We start from the raw sequence: 27,901 nt of genomic DNA, 5'->3' as shown, positions 1-27,901 counted from the left end.
ATGTTTAGACTAAGATAGGTAAAGATAATAAACAAAAATCTAATAAAACTGAATTTATTTCAATAAAGTACACCGCCATACGAAAGAATAATAAACTAGTAATAATAGGAACTGACAGAATCTATTAGTCTTGTATTTATATGGCAATGACTAACAGTATGAAGGTCTTACCATACCCAGGTCCATGAGCTGTCTACCCCTCACCCTCTGCCCCCACCACAACTCTCCCGTCCGCATCAGTTCATTATCCTCCTTCAGAAGGCAACGCGCTTAATCCAGGCGAGGTCCGGGGAGTGGTGAACAGAGGCGTAGATTCCGGGGAACTCCGGTTTTCCGCATCCGTAGCCCAGGGACACGATTCCGGATAGGTAGTACTTGTTATTTCTCCTGTGCATCACCGGACCACCGGAATCGCCCTGGAAGAGGAGACCAAAACACGTCATCATCGCAAAACAAATTACTTCTGCTTTCATATATTCTGAATACTCGTTTGTTCTATCACTAGGCGAGAAGTTAAATACCTACATATATACAGTACTATATTCATTTGGGCGTGTGCTGCAGTCAGAGCGTGAAAGCCTGACTATAATGCAAGCCAGTACCGCTTCTCCCTGAGCAATGGAATGGATGTGTGGTGCATTTAAGGTTACAACATTACCTATAACTCTGAAAAAGACTTCCGAGCTCTCATCTAGTAAGGCTACCATTCCAAATCCAGCACGGGATCCAATGAAATGAGCAATTGCACGTACTTCACGGTATGATATATATTTAGACCTCAACAGGAATTTGGTACTTTTAATTTTTGGGAAACCATAGATATGGTTATTGAATACTCTATTCATGACGATTAAAGGTTGTGCAAATAGAAGTATTAACAAAACTACAACAAATGCTACTCTCCGGAACTCTGACATATCACGGGTCAGAATCGGGTATCCGCAATCGTCTATCCTCGGGGTGACCACGAGTAGAGCAATTATTACCTGGCAGGCATCTTGGCCCTGGCCATCCGTGTCCCCAATACAAAGAAGGTCCGAAGTGATACCCTTGGGGTACTTCTGAGCGTAGTCATGGAGTGTGGAGTAGCCTGCGACACATTTACTCGCTGGGAGGAGATACAGAGAAGCCTCCTGAAGAACATCGCTCCTGGGGCCGTCTGTGGGAGAACGGCAAAGAAATAGATAAAAGGGACAGACGGGTGGGCATGCAGCCACTCTTTGGGACGGATAAAAGGAAGAGGAGACAGGCGTGAAAGTCATGGTGGAGCAGGGAAGGGCCAGGCTTCCGGTTTGGGACAAAAGTAGTAAAATGCCCAAATATTTATATACAGTCAAGCAAAAATGAGCTGCAAAATATTGTCGAAATACGAAAGGAATGATCAAGTTAGGATATTTTAGTCAGTTTTTGGGAGATACCAGAATTACCAGAGAATTTATAGAATCATGAAAAGTTTACTTAAGACCTAGCAAAAAGCAGTAGTTGGGAAGGACGTAACACTTTGCAAAGATAGAGATGTTTTTTCAGTTAAGGTCGTTGAAATATATATTCTTAACAAGGTTTCGGAAGATATCCTTGACGACAGTTCGTAGTTGTCAGCTTTATGTGTTGCTGAGGATGACTGATAATAGGCAACTGAAGTCTGAGCTAACTACAACAGTGGGGAAGGGGATAAGTCGTTTGTTAGTGTCTAGGGCATGGAAAGGTGATTATTGTCTTGTCAAAAAATCCAATATAAGAATGTTCGAAAATAGTATTGCCTCTGGCTAATTGAGTGTAGACGTATACTTTTGACAAGGAAGAAGAGCTGATTTGATCTTCTCGTTTGTCTCCTGAAATCAACACTTACTATAATAGGTTCCTCCCCATCCTGTGAGTGTGAGAAGGGACCCGGTTGCAGGAAGAGGATGCCTTCCCCAGGGCAGACACACGGGACGTATCGAACCCTGAAAATCCAGGGGACACATCAAGCACTTAGCTGGACAATAGAAGTTATATATTGTTTATACATTACGAAAGTCGCGTGATTAAATTGGTTCTTTGTTCATTCAGTAAAAAATCACATCAATTGCTAATACAAATCTTCTCTTGAATGGGTTTAGAGTCACAGAGTAAACTTCTAGCATCCGAGAGAGGTGACTACAGGATGATCTAGATTAGGACACAAAACTCTGTTTTGATATGTTGAATTCTGTATGTCCTAAGAGGGCCGTATCGTTTTCCTTGGCACTGCTAAGACCAAGAAAGAATACCCACAACCTTAATTTTGAATTAGTTGGTAGTCTGAAACGAAGAAAAGTGGGTGGCTTACTGTGATAGAGACCCTCTGTTTCAGTTGGACAAGAGCGAGGTCATGGTAAACACGTCTGTGGTCATAATCTGGGTGGAAGACGAAACTCTTCACGTAGTAGTCTCGGTGAATGGATTCACGCGTGCTGGAAAGGTCGTGTTCACCCAGCCGTACCACATACGGAACCCTAAGAAAACACCAAAACGATAATTATTATTTTTTTCTTTTAGCATAGCACTGTCTTGATGAAAGGCTAAATAATTTCATTGGATACCTAAAGGACGGGTGAAGATAGCTTTCAATAATATCCGAAAGACAATACTGAATTGCTTTAGATAATATTTGAAAGTCCTTTGAAATCCATGAACATGATAATGAATTTGGGTAACACCTTTCTGTATCAGAGGAGTCTTCCCCTTCCAAGCCACGTAATGTTAGGATAGGGAGATAACTGCCTCTCAACAAGAAACAAGCTAAGTTAATTCCTGGGGGCATTGGTCGCGATTGTTCCTTTATTGATCCGTAGTTCTCAATTCTGAGGACAGTCAAACAGTATGATTTATCCTTGAGCATTCTATATACGAGAACATTAATTTACTTCAGATCAGAAAAAAAATGCTAACCATGGCCAGTTGTTTCAGAATGGCGATGATAAAACCTTTGAAAAGTATTCTTAGACAGTAGGAGAGAAAGAAAGAGCTTTACATTGTGGTTCTACTATGGCAGGGTGTGTCATGGCAGCGTACCATAAACCAAAGAAAAATTAATCTGCAACCACTCCGCACTGGCTTTTATTAGTAAATCTATTTTACGTTTTCGTTTCAGAGGTTTCTGTTTACACCAGACATCGTTAGAAAGGTAATCTAGGGGTGGGTGAACTTCCTACCCGGCGGCTAACTGTTACCACCCACAATCTTGCCTTAAAAGTCCGAAAACAATTAGCTCTGAGCTTTTATTTGGCAAGACAATGAAAACTTACTTTATATTGATGCAGTGCGCCGCCGTCAACACCCACTGCTCGTTGATGAGGACCCCGTCGCAGAACCAGGGCGCCCTCGGATTGTTCTCCTCCCCCAGCAGTGCCTGGAACGGCCCCAAAGAACGGGTCAGCATGACGAAGTAACCGTCCGGTCTCTTCATACCGACGATGCAATTACGGATTGTGGTAATGCACATGCAAACATGCACGCGCGCATGCGAACATGTACGTGCGCACTCACACATGCACGCGCGCAGCTACACATACATGAAGTCGTGAAGTCAGGTAGCATGAAAAGAAAAAAATGCCACGTGGCATGCAGGATGCGAAGGCACAGTGGGACTGAAACACTTGCACCACTGGTACTGAGAACGAACCGAAAGGAAGTGGGAAGAGAAGAGAGACCTCGGAAATTAGAATAATCTCAAACCAATCAAATAACAGGTCAATGAGTAAGTAATGAATTAATAAAAAAGTTAACGAATAAACAAATGAATGAGGGTAAATTTGTCTGGTTGTCGATTTCGCCCATTTTTTTCACATTTGTGTCTCTCTTTCCCCTTAGTAACATAAACACACTAGGAAACAAATATTTCAACTCACCATCCAGGGCCAAGAGTTCTTTATTGAATCAAATCCATTGAACACCTCGGGTCTTCCAACTGGTGATTCGACGAGGCGCCGAGCAGAAGCGAAGGTGATGGAGTTCTGGGGCGTTGTGCCACAGGCTGCAACAACGAAAAGAATAAAGAAGAATAAACATTCTCTTCATCCTCATGTGAACTATTCTCGCATTCGTGTCCCCCGCTTCCACTTTATGTCTCCCTCCATCCCTCCCTCCACCTCCTTCGCTGGAATCTTTGCCTCTTCTCAGCGACGCTTCCCTCCTGGCTCATGTTCTGTTGCGGACAAACGTGGCTCAATGTGTGATAGCAATTCTATTTTCTTGTTTCTTTGTAAGAAAACAATCGCTCACTTTTTGAAGAAAGCACTGTTTATAGGGCAAATGCATCACAATGGCTGTTTATAGCTCCTTCCACCATACCTCCCTCAAAAATTCACATATAAAATGAATCACAATGGCAAAAGCCGACAAGACTGTGAGAATAAACACCTTGTGAGATCGAAACCTTTATTAGTACTACGTTTCGCTTGTTACAGCTTTTTCAAGTACAGACATGACACACACTCTGAGCACATATAAGCCAACAGGGAAGGAACTGGGAGAGGTTATCAGGGAGGGGGGGGTAGGTGGAGATCGAGGAGGGGGACGGGTGGGACTTGGTGGAGACAAAGGAGGACATTTCGGACAGTTTGTTGAAGTGGACTAAGGGGGACATTTCGTACATTTATTTAATGCGGGTAACAGATGGATTATAGGAGGGGCGATGTTAAACATGCCTCTGTTCTGCTCAATGGTTTTGAAGCTTTGAATGGCGGCCGCTTCGAGGCATTTTCTCCTCATCCTGTCTGGTTCACTAAACAGAAGTTCTGCGTTATCCCAATCCATCAGGTGGTCGTTGGTGTTCCGGTGGATAACACAGGCGTTGGTGGTGATGTTGTTCCGGGAATCGTAGCGATGCTCCCGGATCCGGGTCTTCAGGTCACGGGAAGTCTCGCCGATGTATACTTTATCACATCCAGCACAGGGTATGCGGTAGACACCAGCGTTTTTTCCCCACATCTCGTCCTGGCTGTCATTCCTTCTTGAAAGCTCTTTGATAGTTCTGCTGGACTGGCCCACTACCTGAATGTTGCAACGCCCAAGTGTCCGGGAGGCTTATCCGTCCAGCCAGCAGCGTCACCGCCACCCTCACCCGGACACTTGGGCGTTGAAACATTCAGGTAGTGGGCCAGTCCAGCAGAACTATCAAAGAGCTTTCAAGAAGGAATGACAGCCAGGACGAGATGTGTGGAAAAAACGCTGGTGTCGACCGCTCTTTTCCCCTGAATACCGATGTGAGGTCGGTGGTTAATGGAATTGAATCAATAAAGAACTCTTGGCCCTGGATGGTGAGTTGAAATATTTGTTTCCTTATGTGTTTCTGTTGCCATGGGGAAAGAGAGAGAGACACAAATGTGGAAAAAAAGGGGCAAAGCCGACAGCCAGACAAATTTACCTTCATTCATTTGTTTATTCGTTTACTTGTTTATTAATTCATTACTTACTCATTGACCTGTTATTTGATTGGTTTGAGATTATTTTCATTTCCAAGGTCTCTCTTGTCTTGCCACTTCCTTTCGGTTCGTTCTCAGTACCAGAGGTGAAAGTGTTTCAGTCCCAATGTGCCTTCGCAACCCCTTGCATGCCGCGCGGCATTTTTCCTTTTCATGTTACCTGACTTCAGGTCTACATGTATGTGTGGCTGCGCGCTTGCATGTGTGCGTGCGCATGTACATGTTCGCATGCGCGCGTGCATGTTTGCATGAGCATTACCACAATCCGTAATTGCATCGTCGGTATGAAGAGACCGGACGGTTACTTCGTCCTGCTGACCCGTTCTTTGGGACCGTTCCAGGCACTGCTGGGGGAGGAGAACAATCCGAGGGCGCCCTGGTTCTGCGACGGGGTCCTCATCAACGAGCAGTGGGTGTTGACGGCGGCGCACTGCATCATAGAAAAGTAAGTGTTCTTTGTCTTGCCAAATAAAAGCTCAGAGGTAACTGTTCTCGGACTTTTAAGGCAAGGTTGTGGGTGGCAACAGTTGGAAGGCAGCCGCCGGGTAGGAAGTTCACCCACCCCTGGATTACCTTTTTAACGATTTGTGGTGTAAACAGAAACCTTTGAGACGAAAACGTAAAATAGATTTACTAATAAAAGCCAGTGCGGAGTGGTTGCAGATTAATTTTTCTTTGGTCTATGGTACGCTGCTATGACACGCCCTGCTACAGAAGAACCACAATGTAAAGCTCTTTCTTTCTCTCCTACTGTCTAAGGATACTTTTCAAAGGTTTTATCATCGCCATTCTGAAACAACTGGCCATGGTTACCAAATTGTTTTATTCTGATCTGGGGTAAATTTATATTCTCAAGGATAAACCATACTGTTTGACTGTCCTCAGAATTGAGAACTACATATCAATAAAGGAACAATCGCGACCAATGCCCCCAGGAATTAACTTAGCTTGTTTCTTTTTGAGAGGCAGTTATCTCCCTATCCTAACATTGTGTGGCTTGGAAGGGGAAGACTCCTCTGATACAGGAAGGTGTTACCCAAATTCATTGATTACCATGTTCATGGATTTCAAAGGACTTTCAAATATTATCTAAAGCAATTCAGTATTGTCTTTCGGATATTATTGAAAGCTATCTTCACCCGTCCTTTAGGTATCCAATGGAATTGTTTACCCTGTCATCAAGACAATGCTATGCTAAAAGAAAAAAGATGATCGTTTTGGTGTTTTCTTAGGGTTCCGCATGTGGTACGGCTGGGTGAACACGACCTTTCCAGCACGCATGAATCCAACCACCAAGACTACTACGTGAAGAACTTCGTCTTCCACCCAGATTATGACAACAGACAAGTCTACCATGACCTCGCTCTTATCCAACTGACACAGCGGGTCCCTATCACAGTAAGTCACCCACTTTTCTTTGTTTCAGATTACCAACTAATTCAAAATTAAGGTTGTGGGTATTCTTTCTTGGTCTCAGCAATGCCAAGGGAATTCGACGTGTTAAAACGGAGTTTTGTGTCCTAATCTAGATCATCCTGTAGCTACCTCTCTCGGATGCTAGAAGTTTACTCTGTGACTCTAAACCCATTCAAGAGAAGATTTTTATTGATCATTGATGTGACTTTTTACTGAATGATCAAAGAACCAATTTAATCACACGACTTTCGTAAAGGATAAACAATATATAACTTCTATTGTCCAGCTAAGTGCTTGATGTGTCACCTGGATTTTCAGAATACGATACGTCCCGTGTGTCTGCCCTGGGGAAGGCATCCTCTTCCTGCAACCGGGTCCCTTCTCACACTCACAGGATGGGGAGGAACCTATTATAGTAAGTGTTGATTTCAGGAGACCAAAGAGAAGATCAAATCAGCTTTTCTTCCTTGTCAAAAATATACGTCTACACTCAGTTAGCTAGAGGCAAAAATACTATTTTCGGACATCCTTATGATGGGTCTTTTGACAAAAGAAGAATCACATTTTCTATACCCTAGACACTAACAAACGACTTATCCCCTTCCCCACCGTTGAAGTTTGCTCAGACTTCAGTTCCCTATTATCAGTCATCCTAAGCAACACATAAAGCTGACAACTACTGATATCTTACGAAACCTTGTTAGAAATATGTATTTCAACAACCTTAACTGAAAAAAAACATCTCTATCTTTGCCAAGTGTTACGTTCTTCCCAACTACTTTTTTTGTTAGGTTTTAAGTAAACTTTGTATGATTTCATAAATTATCTGGTAATACTGGTATCTACCAAAAACTAAATGACTAAAACATCCAAACTTGATCATTCCTTTCGCATTTTGACATTGTTTTGCAGCTCACTTTTGCTTGACTGTCTATAAATATTTGGTCATTTTACTACTTTTGTCTCCAAACCGGAAGCCTGCTCCACCATGACTTTCACGCCTGTCTCCTCTTCCTTTTATCCGTCCCAAAGAGTGGCTGCATGCCCACACGTCTGCCCCTTTTATCTATTTCTTTGCCGTTCTCCCACAGAAGGCCCCATGAGCGATATTCTTCAGGAGGCTTCTCTGTATCTCCTCCCAGCGAGTAAATGTGTCGCAGGCTACTCCACACTCCATGACTACGCTCAGAAGTACCCCAAGGGTATCACTTCGGACCTTCTTTGTATTGGGGACACGGATGGCCAAGGCCAAGACGCCTGCCAGGTAATAATTCCTTTACTCGTGGTCACCCCGAGGATAGACGATTGCGAATACCCGATCCTGACCCATGATACATCATAGTTCCGGAAAGTAGCATTTGTTGTAGTTTTGTTAATACTTTTGTTTGCACAATAACCATATCTATGGTTTCCCAAAAATTAGAAGTACCAAATTCCCGTTGAGGTCTAAATACCGTACCGTGAAGTACGTGCAATTGCTCATTTCCTTGGATCCATGCTGGATTTGGAATGGTAGCCTTACTAGATGAGAGCTCGGAACTCTTATTCAGATTTATGGGTAATGTTGTAACCTTAAATGCATCACACATCCATCCCCTTGCTCAAGGAGAACGCATTATAGTGAGGCTTTCACGCTCTGACTGCAGCACATGCCAAAATTAATATAGTACTGTATATATGTATGTATTTAACTTCTCGCCTAGTGATGCAACAAACGAGTATTCAGAATATATGAAAGCAGAAGTAATTTGTTTTGCGATGATGACATGTTTTGGTCTCCTCATCCAGGGCGATTCCGGTGGTCCGGTGATGCACAGGAGAAATAACAAGTACTACCTATCCGGAATCGTGTCCCTGGGCTACGGATGCGGAAACCCGGAGTTCCCCGGAATCTACGCCTCTGTTCACCACTCCCCGGATCTCGCCTGGATTAAGCGCATTGCCTTCTGAAGGAGGATAATGAACTGATGCGGAAGGGAGAGTTGTGGTGGGGGCAGAGGGTGGGGGGCAGGCAGCCCATGGACCTGGGCATGGTAAGACCTTCATACTGTTGGGCATTGCCATATAAATACAAGGCTAATAGACTCTGTTAGTTCCTATTATTACTGATTTATCAATCTTTCGTATGGCGGTGTACTTTATTGAAATAAATTCTGTTTTATTGGATTTCTGTTTATTATCTTCATCTACCTTTTAGTCTAAACATTCCTTTTCAACTTTCTCCGTCACCCACGAACATTTTTACTTGTTCGACATCCTGACAACGATCTCTTATGGTTTCATTCACCCTACCTCGAACATTGTTTTGTCCTACCCCTTGGATTCACTCCTAGCACCCCAGATTTGTACATTTTTAGAGATGTTTATTTCAATGCATTCCCTGTGTTACAGCGGAAGGAGAATTCTGCCACCATGATTCTCATGCAATTCGTAAAATGCGACAAGCTGGGACGGAGTGGTAGGAGTATGGATCTTGAAATAGTGTTGGGGGATCTTAATGTTAGAGTACATGAACCAATAGATGGAGTATTAGGAAAGTTTGCCAGATAAAAATCTTGGACGTAGAGACGGTGTTGGATATGTATTTAGAGAGGAATAGTAAACAATGTTTAAGAAGAATCAAACATAAGTGTACATGGGAAAGGTTAGTGGAAAGAATGGTGGTTGATAGGGCGTCAGTGGTCTATATAGTGGTATCAAAAGGAAGGGGAGAAAGTTGTTGGTATACAAAAATAAAAAGAGAAGCAAAACGTAAAATGAAGGACCCAAAGAAGATAGCAAACGTAAAATAGGATAGGAGAATGATGGGGAATTAAAAAGAATATATGAAAAGATCTTATGGAAGTGAGTAGATTAATAGGGTGAGCCAGGTATAGAGGAAAAGGTATAAGGTGGATATGGGCAGATGTGAATGGAAGTTAAAGTGGTAAGGGGAAGATGGGTATTGCAGATATAGGGCATAAGAGAAAAGGTTTTAGGAGCTGTCAAGAGTTTTTACGAGAATAGTAGAGCCTGTGTTAGGATTAGAAATGGAGAGAGTGAGTGGTTTGAGGTAAAGGTGGGACTTCATCAGGGATGTGTTATGTCGCCTTGGCTGTTCAACTTGTACATGGATGGGGTGGTGTGAGAGGTAAATGCAAGAGTACTGGGTCAGGAATTGGAGATTGTTAAAAAAAATGTAGATAAGTGGGAGACAAGCCAGCTGTTGTTTGCGGGCGACACTACGCTTGTAGTAGGATTATAGGAGGGATTGAGAAAGTTAGTGATAGGATTTGGCAAGGTGTGTGAAAGAAGAAAGTTGAAGATCAATATGGGTAAAAGCAAGGTGATGAGATGTACAAGGGGAGAAAGTGGCTGCAGACTGGAAGTGAGTATTAAGGGAGAGAGACTGGAGGAAGTGAATAGTTTTAGGTACTTGGGTGCCAATGTGGTGGGAAAGGGAGGAGTGGACGTGGAGGTAGAATGTAGATTGAGAGAAGCAAGTAAATGCCATAGGGGATTAAAAAGTGTAATGGGAAATAGACTTTTGGGCGTGGAGGCTAAGATTTTACCTCCGTCTCTCCGTAATTACTGGTTTATAATTCTGTTTACTGTTCTCTTCTATGGTTTTGTATTTCTTCTTTCACTTTCACCTTCTTACCATCACTGTCTTAACTATGTCTTTCAACTTATCATTCTGTTGGAAGTAAGTAATGTTTTTTCTATGGGGCGAATTAAACGGAGGTAAAATTTTTCTTCTTTTCTTCCCAAATAATATTACACTTGGCTTGTCAATTTACACCAAGGGACTCCCCACTGGGATACTCAATCCACTCACTAAGCCACCTCTGCACCCGCGCCACGACTTTATTATTCCAATGATCTTTTCCTGTTATAACTAAGTGCCTCCCCTTAGGCCATGACTTTTCTCCCGTGTACCAATAAGTCTTTCTCCTCCTCCACCCTTTCTCCAATCAGAAAGACTGTTGCAACGTCTTAAGCAATACTACTTACACAAGCAATATCGATAAGCATGCATGAATGGCTTAATTTACATATTCTCACATCAGCATTAAAATCTGGTCCCTAGCGAGATTATGGACCTACTCATCCTACTCATAAAAACGAGAGTCTCGCTATCTACCCCTCTATCTACCGGATGCATGAGGTGGAATGGGTGGAGGATGGAGGTTTAGGGAGTATGTGTGGAGAATAAATTGACGCAGCACAAAGAGATTTCTCCCCGTCTTCTCCTTTTCTGCATGAGGGGACGGAAAAAGGGGTCGCCGATTTAATGAGGCGGCGTTGCTGTGGATGTGCTGTGTCTTGTGGCATTGCTTCTAACCCAGGGCAGTGGACAGGATGCAGGGATGACCCGTCATCCAGGAGGTGTCAAGATAAGAGGGAGGGAAGGGGGTGGACGGGAGTGGAGTATGATAGGGATGGAATGGGTGGGAGTGGTTTTGATACCTTTGTTTTTTTAACTACCTCCCTTATAAGGGGGAAAAAGACTTTGGTATATGTATATATGTATTACTATTAGTATCCTTATCATCCTTATCATTCTTATCATCACTATTACTATTATCAGTATTGATATTACCATTATCATTACCTCTAGTATTACTTATGATCATCACTAAACTAGGACCAGCCACCACTCCTCCCTCCACCAGCCTAATAATGTAACTGCACTCTTTCCTCCACCTCACTCACCCCGCCTCCTCACCTCCATCCTTTGTTGTGAACGATGCCACTCCCCCTCCCTGTTCCCACTCCTTGACTCTCCCTTCCTCTTCTCCTTTCCTTTCCCCATTTTCATACATTTATACTCCTTAAACCCTCAGACTCCTCAGATGCTTTACCCACAAACTTATGACGAGAGGATTAACAGAGGACACAGTGAAAGCGGAGACGGTAATTCCCCGCAGGAAAAGTTGGACTAGGAAGTTCACGAGAGCCGACGGAGTGGCCGTGTACTGTACAGAGTACAACCGTCTCTTGTTAGCCACAACATGATCTTTCAAATTGTACGAGATCATTTGCAGTGTTAATCTATTTCTAATTTGTTATTAATAATTCATCTTATTCTATATCTATCTCTTCATTGTTATTATTTTAACGAAATATGAGGAGATCTCTTAGCTGAGCAGAATCGCTGGATGGGATCAGAGTAAGGCAATGCAAGTGGGTAAAACATATGAGAAGTCTGAGGGTTTAAGGAGTATAAATGTATGAAAAATGGGGGAGGGAAAGGAGAAGAGGAAGGGAGAGTCAAGGAGGTGGGATGAGGAGTGGGAACAGGGAGGGGGTGTGGGATCGCTCACAACAAAGGATGGAGGTGAGGAGGGGGAGTGAGTGAGGAGGAGAAAACAGTGCAGTTACATTATTAGGCGGGTGGAGGGAGGAGTGGTGGCTGGTCCTAGTTTAGTGATGATCATAAGTGATACTAGAGGTAATGATAATGGTTATATCAATACTGACAATAGTAATAGTGATGATAATAATGATAAGGATGATAATGATAGTAATAGTAATACATATATACATATACCAAAGGCTTTTTCCCCCTTATAAGGGAGGTAGTTAAAAAAAAAGGCATCAAAACCACTCCCACCCATTCCATCCCTATCATACTCCACTCCTCTCCACCCCCTTTCCTCCCTCTTATCTTGGCACCTCCTGGATGACGGGTCATCCCTGCATCCTGTCCACTGCCCTGGGTTAGAAGCAGTGCCACAAGACACAGCACATCCACAGCAACGCCGCTTCATTAAATCGGTGACCCCTTTCTCCGTCCCCTCATGCAGAAAAGGAGAAGACGGGGAGAAATCTCTTTGTGCTGCATCAATTTATTTTTCAAACATACTCCCTCATCTCCATCCTCCACCCATTCCACCTCATGCATAAGGTAGATAGAGGAGTAGATAGCGAGACTCTCGTTTTTATGAGTAGGATGTTTGGTCATAATAGCCGCGAAAAAGTTGCATAATCTCGCTCTTCCTCTAAAGTTTATAAATAACAGCTAGGGACCAGATTTTAATGCTGATGTGAGAATGTGTAAATTAAGCCATTCATACATGGTTATCTTGATTGCTTGTGTAAGTAGTATTGCTTAAGACGTTGCAACAGTCTTTCTGTTTGGAGAAAGGATGGAGGAGGAGAAAGACTTATTGGTACACGGGAGAAAAGTCACGGCCTTAGGGGAGGCACTTAGTTATAACAGGAAAAGATCATTGGAATAATAAAGTCGTGACGCGGGTGCAGAGGTGGCTTAGTGAGTGGATTGAGTATCCCAGTAGGGGGTCCTTTGGTGTAAATTGACAAGCCAAGTGTAATATTATTTGGGAAAAGAAAAGAAGAAAAAATTCACCTCTGTTTAATTCGCCCCATAGAAAAAACATTACTTACTTCCAACAGAATGATATGCTGAAAGACATACTTAAGACAGTGATGGTAAAAAGTTGAAAGTGAAAGAAGAATTACAAAACCATAGAAGAGAATAGTAAACAGAATTATATAGCAGTATTTACGGAGAGACGGAGGTAAAATCTTAGCATCCATTCCCAAATGCCTATTTCTCATTACACTTTTTAATCCCCTAAAGCATTTACTTGCTTCTCTCAATCTACATTCTACCTCCACCTCCATTTATCCCTTTCCCGCCACATTCGCACCCAAGTACCTAAAAGCATCCACATTCTCCAGTCTCTCTCCCTTAATTCTCACTTCCAGTCTGCTGCCACTTTCTCCCCTTGTACATTTCATCACCTTACCTTTACCTACATTTATCTTTAACTTTCTTCTTTCGCACACCTTACCAAATTCTATCACTAACTTTCTCAATCCCTCCTCTGATCCTGGAACAAGCGCAGTGTCGTCTGCAAACAACAGCTGGCTTGTCTCCCACTTATCTCCATTTTCTTTAACCATCTCCAATCCCTGACCCAGTACCCTTGCATTTACCTCTCGCACCACCCTACCCATGTATAAGTTGAACAGCCAGGGCGACATAACACATCCCTGACGAAGTCCCACCTTTACCTCAAACCACTCACTCTCTCCATTTCTAATCCTAACACAGGCTCTACTATTCTCGTAAAAACTCTTGGCGGCTCCTAAAAGATTTTCTCTTATGCCATGTATCCGCAGTACCCATCTTCCCCTTACCACCTTAACTTCTATTCATATCTGTCCATATCCACCTTTTACCCTTTCTCTATACCTGGCTCACCCTATCACTCTACTCACCTCCATAAGATCTTTTTATCTATTTTTTTTTTTAATTCCCCACCGTTCACCTATCCTATTTCACGTTTGTTATCTTCTTTGGCTCCTTCATTTTACGTTTTACTTCTCTTTATATTTTTGTATACCAACAACTTTCTCCCCTTCCTTTTGATACCACTATATAGACCATTGACGCCATATCAACCCCCATTCCTTCCACTAATCTTTCCCATGTACACTTATGCTTTATTCTTCTTAAACATTGTTTACTCTTTCTTTCTAAACACATATCCAACACCGTCTCTCCGCCAAGATTTTTATCTGGCACCACAAACTTTCCTAATATTCCATCTATTGGTTCATCTACTCTAGCATTAAGATCCCCCAACACTACTTCATTGACGTTACTCTCAAAAATCTAAACACTGATCTAAATCTATCCAAAAAGCCTCCCCTTCCTCTCACTCTTCTCATTACCATCTCTATATGCGCTTACGAGAGCCCACATCCCCCATCCTAGTTTCATCTTCATCCACACCTTTAAGACATTTCCCTCCCTTTCCAGAAGGCCCACTCTTTCCTTCTCTTGTCCCCTCATTCCTGACACTCTCCACAACACTCCTAAACTCAAAATCACCCTTTCATTTCAAATTAATTTATAGCACTAACACATCCATCTTCTCTCTCACAAACATACTGTCAATCTCTTCCCTTTTACTCTCAACTGTACCACAACCACGCTCACCTAATGACCCTGTTTATAGGGTTTAGATTGGAGTTCTCCCAAGCCCTCTCATGCCTAACTTCTCATAGGATGAACATACAGAGAGCTAGATCCCTAGTCCTACCACTCCGTCCCAGCTTGTCACATTTTACGAATTGCATGGGAATCACGGTGGCAGAATTTTCCCCCCACCGTAACACAGGGAATGCAATGAAATAAATACTCTCTTACTCTGTTGGTTCTTGGGCCGCTTGCTGACCCCTCACCGCCGATACTATCTGCCTCCATTAAAGTCGGTTTTGCGAACTACTTATCCAGTCTTCCGTATTCTCCATCCCAGCACTTCTTAGGTAGTTTTTGATGTTATCCATCTATCTTCTGGGTCTTCCTACTGATCTTCTTCCACCGATAATTCTTTCCATCATGACCTTTCTTGGAATTCTGTCCATTTCCATTCGGGCGACATGACCAGCCCGTTGCATTCGTCTTATCTTTATTGTATTTACGATACTTCCTTGATCTACCAACTCTCTCAGTTCATGGTTGTGTCGCCGTCTCCATGCTTGTTCATCTACATCATACACTGGACCAAATATCTTCCTAAGGATTTTGCATTGAAATAAATACCTTTAAAATGTACAAATCTGCGATGCTAGGAGAGAATTCAAGGGGTAGGACAAAACAATGATGGAGGTAGGGTGAATGAAACCATAAGGGATCGTTGTCAGGATATTAGATAAGTAAAAACGTACGTGGGTGACTGAGAAAGTTGAGAAGGCATGTTTAGACTAAGATAGGTAAAGATAATAAACAAAAATCTAATAAAACTGAATTTATTTCAATAAAGTACACCGCCATACGAAAGAATAATAAACTAGTAATAATAGGAACTGACAGAATCTATTAGTCTTGTATTTATATGGCAATGACTAACAGTATGAAGGTCTTACCATACCCAGGTCCATGAGCTGTCTACTCCTCACCCCCTGCCCCCACCACAACTCTCCCGTCCGCATCAGTTCATTATCCTCCTTCAGAAGGCAATGCGCTTAATCCAGGCGAGGTCCGGGGAGTGGTGAACAGAGGCGTAGATTCCGGGGAACTCCGGTTTTCCGCATCCGTAGCCCAGGGACACGATTCCGGATAGGTAGTACTTGTTATTTCTCCTGTGCATCACCGGACCACCGGAATCGCCCTGGAAGAGGAGACCAAAACACGTCATCATCGCAAAACAAATTACTTCTGCTTTCATATATTCTGAAAACTCGTTTGTTGCATCACTAGGCGAGAACTTGAATACATACATATATACAGTACTATATTCATTTGGGCGTGTGCTGCAGTCAGAGCGTGAAAGCCTGACTATAATGCAAGCCAGTACCGTTCTCCCTGAGCAATGGAATGGATGTGTGGTGCATTTAAGGTTATAACATTACCTATAACTCTGAATAAGACTTCCGAGCTCTCATCTAGTAAGGCTACCATTCCAAATCCAGCACGGGATCCAATGAAATGAGCAATTGCACGTACTTCACGGTATGATATTTAGACCTCAACAGGAATTTGGTACTTTTAATTTTTGGGAAACCATAGATATGGTTATTGAATACTCTATTCATGACGATTAAAGGTTGTGCAAATAGAAGTATTAACAAAACTACAACAAATGCTACTCTCCGGAACTCTGACATATCACGGGTCAGAATCGGGTATCCGCAATCGTCTATCCTCGGGGTGACCACGAGTAGAGCAATTATTACCTGGCAGGCATCTTGGCCCTGGCCATCCGTGTCCCCAATACAAAGAAGGTCCGAAGTGATACCCTTGGGGTACTTCTGAGCGTAGTCATGGAGTGTGGAGTAGCCTGCGACACATTTACTCGCTGGGAGGAGATACAGAGAAGCCTCCTGAAGAACATCGCTCCTGGGGCCGTCTGTGGGAGAACGGCAAAGAAATAGATAAAAGGGACAGACGGGTGGGCATGCAGCCACTCTTTGGGACGGATAAAAGGAAGAGGAGACAGGCGTGAAAGTCATGGTGGAGCAGGGAAGGGCCAGGCTTCCGGTTTGGGACAAAAGTAGTAAAATGGCCAAATATTTATAGACAGTCAAGCAAAAGTGAGCTGCAAAATATTGTCGAAATACGAAAGGAATGATCAATTTAGGATATTTTAGTCATTTAGTTTTTGGTAGATACCAGAATTACCAGAGAATTTATAGAATCATGCAAAGTTTACTTAAGACCTAACAAAAAGCAGTAGTTGGGAAGGATGTAACACTTGGCAAAGATAGAGATGTTTTTTTCAGTTAAGGTCGTTGAAATATATATTTTTAACAAGGTTTCGGAAGATATCCTTGACGACAGTTCGTAGTTGTCAACTTTATGTGTTGCTGAGGATGACTGATAATAGGGGACTGAAGTCTGAGCAAACTTCAACAGTGGGGAAGGGGTTAAGTCGTTTGTTAGTGTCTCGGGCATGGAAAGGTGATTATTGTTTTGTCAAAAAAAACAATATAAGGATGTTCGAAAATAGTATTGCCTCTGGCTAATTGAGTGTAGACGTATACTTTTGACAAGGAAGAAGAGCTGATTTGATCTTCTCGTTTGTCTCCTGAAATCAACACTTACTATAATAGGTTCCTCCCCATCCTGTGAGTGTGAGAAGGGACCCGGTTGCAGGAAGAGGATGCCTTCCCCAGGGCAGACACACGGGACGTATCGTATTCTGAAAATCCAGGTGACACATCAAGCACTTAGCTGGACAATAGAGGTTATATATTGTTTATACATTACGAAAGTCGTGTGATTAAATTGGTTCTTTGTTCATTCAGTAAAAAATCACATCAATTGCTAATACAAATCTTCTCTAGCATCCGAGAGAGGTGACTACAGGATGATCTAGATTAGGACACAAAACTCTGTTTTGATATGTTGAATTCTGTATGTCCTAAGAGGGCCGTATCGTTTTCCTTGGCATTGCTAAGACCAAGAAAGAATACCCACAACCTTAATTTTGAATTAGTTGGTAGTCTGAAACGAAGAAAAGTGGGTGGCTTACTGTGATAGAGACCCTCTGTTTCAGTTGGACAAGAGCAAGGTCATGGTAGACACGTCTGTGGTCATAATCTGGGTGGAAGACGAAACTCTTCACGTAGTAGTCTCGGTGAATGGATTCACGCGTTTTGGAAAGGTCGTGTTCACCCAGCCGTACCACATGCGGAACCCTAAGAAAACACCAAAACGATCATCTTTTTTCTTTTAGCATAGCATTGTCCTGATGAAAGGGTAAACAATTCCATTGGATACCTAAACGACGGGTGAAAATAGCTTTCAATAATATCCGAAAGACAATACTGAATTGCTTTAGATAATATTTGAAAGTCCTTTGAAATCCATGAACATGATAATGAATTTGGGTAACACCTTTCTGTATCAGAGGAGTCTTCCCCTTCCAAGCCACGTAATGTTAGGATAGGGAGATAACTGCCTCTCAACAAGAAACAAGCTAAGTTAATTCCTGGGGGCATTGGTCGCGATTGTTCCTTTATTGATCCGTAGTTCTCAATTCTGAGGACAGTCAAACAGTATGATTTATCCTTGAGCATTCTATATACGAGAACATTAATTTACTTCAGATCAGAAAAAAAATGCTAACCATGGCCAGTTGTTTCAGAGTGACGATGATAAAACCTTTGAAAAGTATTCTTAGACTGTAGGAGAGAAAGAAAGAACTTTACATTGTGGTTCTACTATGGCAGGGTGTGTCATGGCAGCGTACCATAGACCAAAGAAAAATTAATCTGCTACCACTCCGCACTGTCTTTTGTTAGGAAATCTATTTTACGTTTTCGTTTCAGAGGTTTCTGTTTACACCAGACATCGTTAGAAAGGTAATCTAGGGGTGGGTGAACTTCCTACCCGGCGGCTAACTGTTACCACCCACAATCTTGCCTTAAAAGTCCGAGAACAGTTAGCTCTGAGCTTTTATTTGGCAAGACAATGAAAACTTACTTTGCAATGATGCAGTGCGCCGCCGTCAACACCCACTGCTCGTTGATGAGGACCCCGTCGCAGAACCAGGGCGCCCTCGGATTGTTCTCCTCCCCCAGCAGTGCCTGGAACGGCCCCAAAGAACGGGTCAGCAGGACGAAGTAACCGTCCGGTCTCTTCATACCGACGATGCAATTACGGATTGTGGTAATGCACATGCAAACATGCACGCGCGCATGCGAACATGTACGCGCGCACGCACACATGCACGCGCGCAGCTACACATACATGAAGACCTGAAGTCAGGTAGCATGAAAAGAAAAAAATGCCACGTGGCATGCAGGATGCGAAGGCACAGTGGGACTGAAACACTTGCACCACTGGTACTGAGAACGAACCGAAAGGAAGTGGGAAGAGAAGAGAGACCTCGGAAATTAGAATAATCTCAAACCAATCAAATAACAGGTCAATGAGTAAGTAATGAATTAATAAAAAAGTTAACGAATAAACAAATGAATGAGGGTAAATTTGTCTGGTTGTCGATTTCGCCCATTTTTTTCACATTTGTGTCTCTCTTTCCCTTTAGCAACATAAACACACTAGGAAACAAATATTTCAACTCACCATCCAGGGCCAAGAGTTCTTTATTGAATCAAATCCATTGAACACCTCGGGTCTTCCAACTGGTGATTCGACGAGGCGCCGAGCAGAAGCGAAGGTGATTGAGTTCTGGGGCGTTATGCCACAGGCTGCAACAACGAAAAGAATAAAGAAGAATAAACATTCTCTTCATCCTCATGTGAACTATTCTCGCATTCGTGTCCCCCGCTTCCACTTTATGTCTCCCTCCATCCCTCCCTCCACCTCCTTCGCTGGAATCTTTGCCTCTTCTCAGCGACGCTTCCCTCCTGGCTCATGTTCTGTTGCGGACAAACGTGGCTCAATGTGTGATAGCAATTCTATTTTCTTGTTTCTTTGTAAGAAAACAATCGCTCACTTTTTGAAGAAAGCACTGTTTATAGGGCAAATGCATCACAATGGCTGTTCATAGCTCCTTCCACCATACCTCCCTCAAAAATTCACATATAGCCATGTGTCGGAGGAGCAACTGTAATATGCAATTTTCCTAGAAAGAAAACACGAAATTATGTAGATTTCGTAAGTTTTCATAATGAATTATGGAGACTCAAATCTTGGAGATATTCAATAAAGAGATCTATCTGTATGCAATGGCAATGTTGTTGCTCTTCGCATCGTAGTGAAACCTACGGCCTCATTTGTAGTTTCAGTTAATTTTTTTCAGATTAAGTTTGCGTCAAGGGCGGGTATTCCCTCCGGTAAAATGCAGTTCAGTCCTTAGAGCACTTCGAAGTCCTCCATCAAATCTTCATCAATAAACCGAGAACCCGCTGTGACCTAGGACTACAGCTGCGATGAAGAAAATACTCTAGCGTTATTCCACCTTTTCATGTGCGGACCACAAATGACTGGCTTTTACTTATCCTTCATATTTGACACTATTCGTAGGCTTTACAGTAAGATTAACCGACCCTTTGAATTCATGATAAAGACTGAAGGGTAATTTTCATAAATGAGAAATTTTTTATTGTTTTAAGTGGATCTTTGAACTGAGTTTTCTTTTTAAAAAACGTAGTTACAGGAGCCCAACTCTCAGCGACATGATGTCACAAATTCTACCTAATCCTGCCTCTGATTGGTGGAAGCAAACCATGGGTAAGGTGTTCTCGAACTCTTATACTTACTGAAGCTGACGGAGGGCGGCGACACATCGGAGACACTGGGGGAGCCTAGAGAGAAAACGAACGATTAAAAATTCATATGGCAAGGATAAAATGTAGTTCTTTGACCGTAAGCAGTCATTTCCATGATCTAAATCGTCACTGTTCCCTCCGGAGTTTATATATTGCACCTGAGACTGGAGGGAACTCCTCGAAACTTACCTGAGGGACAGCACACGTGGAGCTGTCGTTCTCCAAATCGGCAGATGGTGGGGAAGACATTACGGAAGTCCTGCAGGACGGAGTTACATTCGTAGATGAGCGTGCAGGTTCCTCTGACGGAAGTCCCCCTAACCGTACATGACGAGTTCGGGGACGGATTCGGGAAGGACACGTCCGGTCTCACGGGCCGGGAGAACGGAGGCCGGGGAAACTCGGAAGGGACTGTGCGCACGGGCTGCTGGATGTTTGTGGGCAGGAGAGAACCTGCCAAAGGAGACGTCGAAATTACTCTCGGAGTTCTTTCCCAGCCTGCTTCCCCCAGCCATTGCAGCTGGGTTTTATAACCCAGGTGGTTATGAGGAAATGCTTACATTTTCGAACGTCCTATGTTGTGATTCTAACAATAGCAACAGTAATATTGGTAACAACGAAATTATAATGGTAATAGTAAAATAGAAGTACCGAAGTAACAATGATAAACACTAACAATTATAATGATGAAATAATATATGATAGAAAGTAATTCGATTTAACGTCGCAAAATTCTTCTATCAGGAGGCTAGAACGGTGCCCCTACACATTGTTTTGTAGCATGTAACTTTGTGAGGCATTCCCTTGGTCCAACTCGCTGGGATCAGGGTTCGAACTACTGTCACCTCTATCTTTGCCAGAAGAGGCGACGCTCTAATAAGTTCGACCAGCGAGCATCCATAATAGAAATAGTAAATAATACAAATAGTGACACTAAGGGTAACAATCAGTAATGATAACAATACATCTACGAGTATACCAAAAGGGATCTTCTTCGTAGCCAGCGAAGGCATGCGTAGACCGCCAGTCGGACTCGCATCCATCCGACGTCCCTTTGTTTCCTTTCCATCGTAGGTCCTCATGGACGAGAGGCCACCCCCTACCCTCAACCCTACTCACTGGGTCAGAAGCAATGCAGCAAAGGCACAGCACATTCACAGCAAAGCCCTAAACTGGTTTACTCCCACAATTTAATTTACATGGCAACCTTCTCTCCTCGTCCCAGCATGCGTAAATAAAAGAGACGAGGAGATATCCCGTTGGGGCGTGTCAATTAATTACCCATTTACAACTATCTTCCACTAACACCTATCTCTTACCTTCTCCCCTTCACCCTATCCATCATCTTATTTTTGGTCTTTCCCTCATGTTCACTCCATCCACCTTTTTCCTCCATATTCCTTTTGCCAGCCTCTCATCATTTTCCATGTGCCTAAACCATTTCATTATTTTTCCATCAATTTTATTTGCGATCTCCCTTTCCACCCATTCTCTCCTCCTCATTTATCACTCTGTCCATTCTCGAAACCCCAACCATCCTTCTCAAACACTTTATCGAACACATTCAAATTTGTTCTTTCTGTCTCCCAATAACAACAACAATGACTGGTGATGACACTGCTGACAATTGTGATGACACTGCTGACAATTGTGGTGATACTGCTGACAATGATGAGGATATTGCTGACAATGGTGATGACAACACTTCAGATGGAATATCCTTAGGTAACATTTGGTCTTGTAGGGTTAGGGTCTCACTGAATGTTGTTAGACTTTGTGGACCTTGGATCACCATAGAAACTGACGAATCTTGCACATCTCATGATGCTAAACATCATCATGGCCGTACACCACGATCCCCCATTTGGGATTCAGATATTGTCGTTACAATGGGGGAACCCTTCATTTGCCTCCATGGGAATTGTCGTTACAAAGTATGACGTCACCCTTCTTCCTACAATAAACAGTGGTTCAATTAAGATCAGTGATTCACAGTGATGAGTGGGGAGCTGACCGCATCATTGAAGGTCATGGTTACGCTCACAGTTCTGTGAGCCACTTAGTGTCTGTGGTGGATACCGGTGTGTACACGCAGTCGATCGAGTATTAATGGGACAAACGCAAGAAATGCATTACGAATGTGCGTGGCAGGAAACGAAGATTCTTAAATCCATGTAGCACGATACATTTTTTTTTCCTCTGGAAATTTCATGTCAACAATTTGTCCTTTGTCCTAGCTTACAAATCCTTTTTAGGTGGGATATCCTGGAGTGACGACCGTTTCTTGAGATGGACTGAAGAAAGCAACACCCGACGGCACCTACGATAGAGGAGAGAGTCCTACCCGGAAGGGAAGGTAGTTTGGCGCCAGAGGGAAGGAACGGGACGTTTCCTTTCTTCTTTTCTTCCATCTCTCGATCCACGATAAATCAGTTAGAGACCCTGACGTAATGGAACCCTACGAAGAAGAAAAAAAAAGAAAAAAAAGGTAGGGAAAGAAAAGTAAAAGGAAAAGGTAGAAAACAAAAGTTAAAGGAAAAGTTTGTTATAATCAACATATGCAACACTTCGATGACTTGCGCATCATCGTAACTGATCATCTTCGTAGCTGTGTCTCCCCTCGATAGTGGCGTGCACGCGCACACACGCACAATATGCTACAGGATGTGGTTTCGACGAAAGCCACGAATCTCCCTAGGGATTTCTGTGACCAAGCTAACCGACCTTTCTTGACTACACCCTTTTGATAATAAAGTGGCTCGACAAAGAAACTGAAAAAAGTATTGCTAAAAAGAGACAGGCTTATAAGAAATATAAGTGCTCGGGTGCATCTAATGACTATGAAAGTTATATATCAATACAGAGAGATTTAAAAAGAGACAAAAAAGAAAACGACAATACGAAATGAACATCGCTGATAAATCCAAAGAGAATCCCAAAGAATTCTATAGTTACATTAGAGATAAAAAGGTTGTTAGGAATCACATTGGTCCACTATTATCTGCTGACGGTCAACCTGAATATTCAAATGAAGGAATGTGTAGTATTTTAAACAATTATTTTAGCTCGGTATTCGTAAACGAAACACCTCAAAGTGAACTCCAAACTGAAACTTGTGAAAAGTCTAGGGTAAACTTACTCACCACGGTAAATATAACAAAAGAAAAAATTAAAAGGTGTATAGATAAACTCAAAGTTAATAAAACACCAGGGACTGACGGTTGGTATCCAAGAATCTTAAAGGAAATTGAAAATAAGATTGTTGTTCCATTAGAAATTATTTTCAAGAAATCCATCATATCCGGAGATGTCCCAAGAGAATGGAAGCTAGCTTACGTTACTCCCATATTCAAAAAAGGTGACAAAAAGAAACCAAATAACTATAGGCCTATAAGTTTGACTTCAATCGTAGGAAAAATAATGGAAACTATCATCAGAGATGCTATCGAACATCATTTAGAAAGTAACCGTTTGATAAATGATAGCCAGCATGGTTTCAGACGGAAACGTTCTTGCGTGACTAATTTACTCGAATTCTACAACACATTCATCTCGAATTATGACAAAAGAAACAATATAAATTTAATATATCTAGACTTTGCAAAAGCTTTTGATACCGTCCCACACGAAAGACTACTTACTAGATTAGCTTCGCACGGAATAAGTGGTAACCTATTAAGTTGGACTAGTAATTGGTTGAAGGATCAAAAACAGAGAGTTGTTTTAAATGGAAAAACTTCTAGATGGAAAAATGTTACAAGTGGAGTTCCTCAGGACCACTTCTATTCATAGTATATATAAATGATATAGAGCATGGACTAAAATCTATTGTTTCCATATTTACTGATGACAAAAAACTGTTCGGAATGGCAAATAATCATTTAAACCAATTAGATATTCAAGAAGATTTAGATCAATTACAGCAATGGTCTGAAAAGTGGCTAATGGAATTTAACACAAGTAAATGCAAGGTAATGCACATAGGTAAAAATAACAGTAAGTACGATTACAAGTTATTTGGAAATTCGTTAACAAAAGTGGATAGTGAAAAAGATCTCGGCGTAATTATCAGTAACGCTCTCAAATCATCCAAGCAGTGTATTTCAGCCTCTGAGAAAGCAAATAAGATTCTGGGACTGATTGCGCGATCTTTTGATTTCAAAAGTCCACCACTCATTAACAAGCTATATAAATCGTTATTTCGTCCACATTTGGAATATGCTGTTTCCGTATGGTCACCGAATCTCATTAAAGACATTGACAGACTGGAAAAAGTACAACAGCGAGCCACAAAACTGATTCCAAATATAAAAAATAATTTATAAGAAAATCGACTAAAACATATGAATCTGTTTTCCCTAAAAAAGCGTAGACTCAGAGGTGACTTGATACAGGTCTTTAAAATTCTAAAGGAAATTGACAACATCAAAAGTGACAAAATTTTCACATTGAATGAGAATCAGACAAGAAACAATGGTCTCAAACTGTCCGGAAATAGATTCAATTTGGAAGTAGGTAGAAACAACTTGGCCAACCGTGTAGTTAATGAATGGAATAAACTTCGTGCACAGGTAGTGCAATGTAGTTCAGTTCGAAGCTTTAAGAATCATTTAGATAAACACCTAAGATGCTGTGATGATTATAATTTATTTTATATTATTGTTTTTGTTTTGTTATCATTTGTCTGTTTGATTTTGATTTATTATTAGTTATATGTCAATTTATTATTTACTATTTACCTGTTTGTTGATTACTTAACTATACCTATGCATTTATTTATGTATTTTATTTGTTATTTACATTATTATAGTTTTTATTGATTGATTTATTATTAGTATGATTTTTTCGCATCCGACCTAGATATGGACCAAAAGGTCTCCTGTCGGCATGCTCCGCCTTTATATCCTTTCGGCGTCTCAGGTCAAGAACTCCACTAAACAAAAGGCCAGCTGTGTCTCTCAGGTCAGCCACCTGCAACCGATCGACCGACGCCTCGACCAAAGCGGTCCAAATTCTAATTACTCCTCATATGGCAACAACATCCTTTTCACAAATTGGCAACCTTTGTATGTGTATATATATATATATATATATATATATATATATATGTATATATATATATATATATGTATATATATAATATATGTCTGGCAAGCGTCCGAGCTTACCTGAGGGCTTGCCCTATAGGTAGTAGTTAGAACAGAACAGATCCTTGAAGTAGAGCATTAAAACCAAGAACACGACCAGAGTTTCAATCGCCACCAATTTCAATGTAGAGCACATATTCTACAAATTAAAGAAAGAAGAAGCTAAAAGGAAAAGGAAAAAAAATAAATAAATAAATAAATAAATAAAATTAAAATAGAATAAATGAATAAATAAACAAATAAATAAAAAGGAAAAGGAATAGGCTAAAAAGAATGAAAATGAAAATAAAAGGCAAGAAGAAATGTAAAAGGAAAAGTGAAAAAGTAAGGAGAAAAGGTAAAGAAAGAAAAGTAACAGGAAAAGGAAAAAAGAAAAAGAGAAAGAAAAAACGATAAAAGGAATAATTGAGTAGAGGGAAAAGGTGAAAATGGAAAAGGAAAAAGAAAAGATAAAGAAGAAGAAGAAAAAAGGAAAAGTACAAGATAATATAGTTTAACGTCACAAACTCCGCCCCTTTCGGAAGGCTAGGACGGTGCCACTCACAGATCGACTTTGTAGCATGGAATTTAATCAATCATGCCGTTGGTTCAACTTCGCCGGTGGAAGGGTTCGAACCGCCATCCCCTAGACCTTCGCCCCAAGTAACGATGCCTTAATCCGCTCAGCCAGCGAGCTTCAAAAAGTAGAAGATAGAATAGGAAAAGATAGAAAATGTAATAGAAAGAGAAAGATATGGAGAAACAAGAGAAAAAAAGAAAGAAAATGGAAAGAGAAAAAGAAAAAAGAAAAGAGAAAAGAAAAAGAAAAGGGAAAAGATAAGGAAAATAAAAAGATATACTATAAATGAAAATAGAAAGAAAATTACCAGAGAGAGAGAGAGAGAGAGAGAGAGAGAGAGAGAGAGAGAGAGAGAGAGCGGAAGAGAAAAAAATAATGTGAGAGAGTTAGAGAGAAAGAGATAGATTGATAGATAGAGAGAGCGACAGAGGAAATGAGCGACAGGGCGGCAGAGTAAGATGGAAATAGAATAAAAGGGGCTGTCCAGCTGGCCCCACATCCGCAGCGAGTGTATCTCTATACACCGGACACTTAAGGTTCGAGCGAGTCGTCTTGGTTGTCTTCGTCAAGAATGGACGACCCAAAAGGTGTTCACTTCTCCCTACCTCCCCCCCCGCCCCACAGTACGCCTACAGCCCACACCTTCCTGGAAGCCATCATCCACTGTTGTACTTGGAAGTGGAGAAGACTATACACGAATTCTTACTCACTAACATCGACTTCCCACACTAGCGTTTCTCACTCAGGGGGTAAAATTCTTTATCTAAAGTACACACACTGTCGGAGATACATAAACCTAAGCATTTAGATGTAGTTCCTCGTTTATGTTTTGCTGTTACCACCCTGGCCACATGTCGAGAGGATAAATGACGGAGAATCGAGAATCACTGCCTTAGACCATGGAAGTTGTAATTGAAAGTAGAATACTCTGTCGACCGACAGCGTCACTGCATCAAGCGGGGCGGGTAAGCAGGGGTACCAATTACTTTAATTCGGAAATTTTAGAAAACAACAAATTGCCTTTTGTAAACGCGTCTGTGACCCCGCACCGGTCTCTCCCAAACTTGGTTGGCGTGACGTCAGGTCCAATATTTGCTACAATTATACCTGATGGGAGGAGATAGATATCAACTCGTTCCGCAATGTTTACTTACCTTGGCCTAGGACCACTCCGCAGAACCCAAGCAGGACTACCAACAGCAGGATGTTCCACTTTTGCCTCATCCTTCCCACTGTGTCTGAGGGAATTTGACGTATGCAGCAGACGATCGGTTTAATTTATAGACGACCCAAAGACACTCGCGCATGCGCGAGGGATCGACGACGTTGCACCGAAAGCTGCGTAGAGAGCCTGAAGATGATAGGAAGTTTGTGGTCATGATGCAAAAGATTGTTTGATTTGAATTTTTATCCTTATGCGACTGCAAATAACTCTCACTTGTTTGAGAAAATAAGAGAAATAAGTGGGAACAGACGATCAAAGAGCTCAATAATGAAAGACATTGCTAGATGGGAGCAATATACAACAGCACTTTGTTACGACATAAGAGAAAACAGATACAGGGAGAAGGAATGGATTGATCCAATATACTGAAGGAAGAGGTGTGACATGCAAAGATATGAAGAAAGACAACTCT

General features: G+C 41.9%; 2 protein-coding genes across 3 annotated transcripts; one reads left to right on the top strand and one right to left on the bottom strand.

Annotated features, from left to right (window-relative positions):
• Positions 1–38: 38 nt before the first annotated feature.
• LOC143027195 (venom protease-like) lies at positions 39–27,567 on the bottom strand. 2 transcript variants are annotated; one of them, XM_076188363.1, is made up of 9 exons: positions 27,419–27,567; positions 20,748–21,011; positions 20,550–20,594; positions 3,873–3,997; positions 3,270–3,373; positions 2,312–2,477; positions 1,850–1,946; positions 987–1,159; positions 39–416 (listed from the first exon to the last, which is right to left on the bottom strand). In XM_076188363.1, exons 1-9 carry the CDS (start codon positions 27,486–27,488, stop codon positions 255–257), a joined length of 1,206 nt encoding a protein of 401 aa, XP_076044478.1. In that variant the 5' UTR covers positions 27,489–27,567; the 3' UTR covers positions 39–254. The 2 variants fall into 2 exon arrangements, with proteins under 2 accessions (XP_076044478.1, XP_076044479.1); XM_076188364.1 differs by lacking the exons at positions 39–416; positions 987–1,159; positions 1,850–1,946; ... (1 more) ...; positions 3,270–3,373; positions 3,873–3,997 and adding exons at positions 15,614–15,991; positions 16,557–16,729; positions 17,425–17,521; ... (1 more) ...; positions 18,808–18,911; positions 19,411–19,535.
• Positions 5,211–9,029, top strand: LOC143027194 (clotting factor B-like). Its single transcript, XM_076188362.1, has 6 exons — positions 5,211–5,282; positions 5,789–5,892; positions 6,680–6,845; positions 7,182–7,278; positions 7,955–8,127; positions 8,652–9,029. Exons 1-6 carry the CDS (start codon positions 5,280–5,282, stop codon positions 8,811–8,813), a joined length of 705 nt encoding a protein of 234 aa, XP_076044477.1. The 5' UTR covers positions 5,211–5,279; the 3' UTR covers positions 8,814–9,029.
• Positions 27,568–27,901: the final 334 nt, after the last annotated feature.

The sequence above is a fragment of the Oratosquilla oratoria genome, chromosome 7 (genome assembly GCF_046742065.1).
Source record: "Oratosquilla oratoria isolate Oo_2021 chromosome 7, ASM4674206v1, whole genome shotgun sequence".
Lineage (NCBI taxonomy): Eukaryota > Metazoa > Arthropoda > Malacostraca > Stomatopoda > Squillidae > Oratosquilla > Oratosquilla oratoria.
This window is presented reverse-complemented; position numbering and strand designations above follow the sequence as displayed.